The sequence below is a fragment of the Pinus tabuliformis genome, chromosome 2_1 (genome assembly GCF_031772625.1).
Source record: "Pinus tabuliformis cultivar Carrire ecotype Pingquan chromosome 2_1, CPIR1, whole genome shotgun sequence".
Lineage (NCBI taxonomy): Eukaryota > Viridiplantae > Streptophyta > Pinopsida > Pinales > Pinaceae > Pinus > Pinus tabuliformis.
The window spans coordinates 338,784,497-338,787,018 of NC_142299.1; the positions used below are offsets into that span (position 1 = coordinate 338,784,497).

The 2,522-nt window shown below is 39.1% G+C and overlaps 1 protein-coding gene across 1 annotated transcript; it reads right to left on the bottom strand.

The window, feature by feature from the left end:
- Positions 1-622: 622 nt before the first annotated feature.
- On the bottom strand, positions 623-2,230 carry LOC149200228 (2-methylene-furan-3-one reductase-like). Its single transcript, XM_089399534.1, has 3 exons — positions 1,983-2,230; positions 1,185-1,665; positions 623-1,098 (listed from the first exon to the last, which is right to left on the bottom strand). Exons 1-3 carry the CDS (start codon positions 2,169-2,171, stop codon positions 830-832), a joined length of 939 nt encoding a protein of 312 aa, XP_089255660.1. The 5' UTR covers positions 2,172-2,230; the 3' UTR covers positions 623-829.
- Positions 2,231-2,522: the final 292 nt, after the last annotated feature.

The window sequence follows — 2,522 nt, forward strand, 5'->3', positions numbered from 1 at the left end:
GTATATAGTGCAGTGGTAGAGATTGATACCCATAGTCCCGAAAAAAGAAAATGTTTAACAATATTAAAACCCTTTTACATATTATTAACATAAAGTCTTCTAGTTTCAATGAAATAATGATTTTTGTAATTTAAAATATATATAATATATAAGTTTAAGATTATAATTTTTTTAAAAATAGTTATGCTCCAGAATAATGTGTTGCTTATAACTCTATGAATTTTTATAAAAAAATTCATCACTTAGGTACTCACAATTAACACTAACAAAAACATATGCATTATAGTTTGTGTGAAAAATAACATACTATTATTATAAATACTCAAAATTCATATAGTTATACACGACCAAAATTATACGCTTAGAATGCTATTTTTTTTTTTCACATTTTATCCTTTCACACCATACACAAATTCATTGTAAAAATATCTCAAATCATCCCTCAATGTCAAAAATAGATTTCCCTCTATGTTAACAAATTATTGTAGGTCGAAATTTGCATTGCCACTAACACTAGAGACCATAATAATCTTACACCCACCCTATTTCCAACCCTGGTATGGTAATAAGTGTAAAACTACTCGAAAAGCTATTACACATGGTTTTAATAAATATTTAAAACTTGATAAGATAAAGGTACCCCTTATTATACAATTATCCCCAATATAAATACAATTATATTATTTAAAAGGATATATACAAAATAAATACAATTATCCCCAACAATTTGGGGTGCTGAGTTCAAAATCCCCACTATCAGTCCGTAAAAACCTACAACGAGATAGGTATAGTATTTGATCTTGCACAATCGATGGGCGAAATGACAATCTTAATCGATGGGCGAAATGACAATCTTTCCTTTGGCTCGTCCGCTTTCCTGATGTTTGAAAGCCTCTATAACATCAGAGAATGAGTACGGGCTCTTTGGATCGATCACTGCTTTCAATTTCTCACTTTCTATGTACGGCTGCAGCTTCTCCAGGTTATGGGCACTGGGTGTTACCAAGAAAAATTCAGCTCTGGGAATTGGTTGAAATGAAGCTATGTCCAGAACTTTGGCTTCCTCTTTGGCTACAACATGAGACTTGCTCGACTCCCCTGCAAATGAAATTAAGAATTTCCATTGGATTACGTCATATATTTGCATCAGAAGCCAATCAAAGCAAAATAAGTGAGCAACTGACCTATGGTGTCGAATACGAAATCGAATTTCTCGGAGATCTGATCGTAACTCTGCTTTGTATAATCGATGACCACATCTGCCCCCAGGCTTTTGACGAAGTCAAGCTTCCCAGTGCTAGCCGTGGAAACAATCCTGGAAGCCCCATACACATGCTTCGCCAGCTGAATAGCGAGGCTTCCCACTCCGCCCGCTCCTCCCACTATGAACACGCTCTGCCCCTTCTCAAATTTCGCGATATCGAACGCCTGCTGAGTCAGTACCGCAAGCGGCAAACTCGCAGCCTCCTCGAACGATAAATTAGTGGGCTTAGCCGCCACCAGGTGTTCCTCCACTACCGTGTACTGGGCGAGTGTCCCCAACTGTTTTGGCCTTCCCGCTGTAAAGTCCTGAACGTCTGTGTAGACCTCGTCACCATTCTTGAACTTGGAAATGCCATCGCCAACTTCCACCACCACTCCAGCTACATCACAACCTGGCACAGCCTGCATAGCAAAATTACACACACAGGAATTAATATATATATATATATATTCATCGAAGAGCATTCACATTCTTGACTAGGTTAACATGAGGTAGCTTCGGTTAGAACAAAAGCAAAAAGGCGAAGGATTCTACAGAGGTGGAGGAATTAGGAATTGTTCAGTACCATCCAAAATTTCTAAACACATAAAATTATGAAATTTAACAGTTTTTACTTGGATTTAGAAAAAACTCTACCAATTTTTTCCAAATGGGACAAGATTTACATAATTTTTTTTGAGAAAAAATATCACAGTGAGACTCCCGCAAAAGTGAATACCGGAAAATTAGAATCGGCCCTCCTGAGACCACCTCTCCGTCTTTTAAAGTCGACAGGATTGAGAGCGGCAGCTCGGACTTTAAGTAAAATCTGGCCTGGCCCCGGCTTTGGCACAGGGAATTCCCCGAATTGCAAGACGTCTGCGGATCCATATTTATTGTAGAACCAGGCTTTCTGCATTTTAGTCATATCTTCTTACAACCTGTGCTCCTTCCTTTCGTCTCACTCTCACTCTGGTGAAGAATTGACTGACTCGCCTGATGTGTGTGCGTATTTGTAGGCACAAATGGAGTGAGATGGGCGTCGCTGTCTCAATTAGCAAGCGAAATACATTGCATGTAGATGGAAAACACTCCCACCCGTGCTCCACAAGTTTCCATCAAAACCTAATGACATCTGCTCTGACGCCATAGCATCTATTCATACCGCCAAAACCTAATGACGTCTGTGACGCCAGATCATTTAACATGACGTCGCAACATCCAATCATGACGTCTTCCATGACGCCGTGCATATAGCTTGGCCATGTTTGAGGAAGGA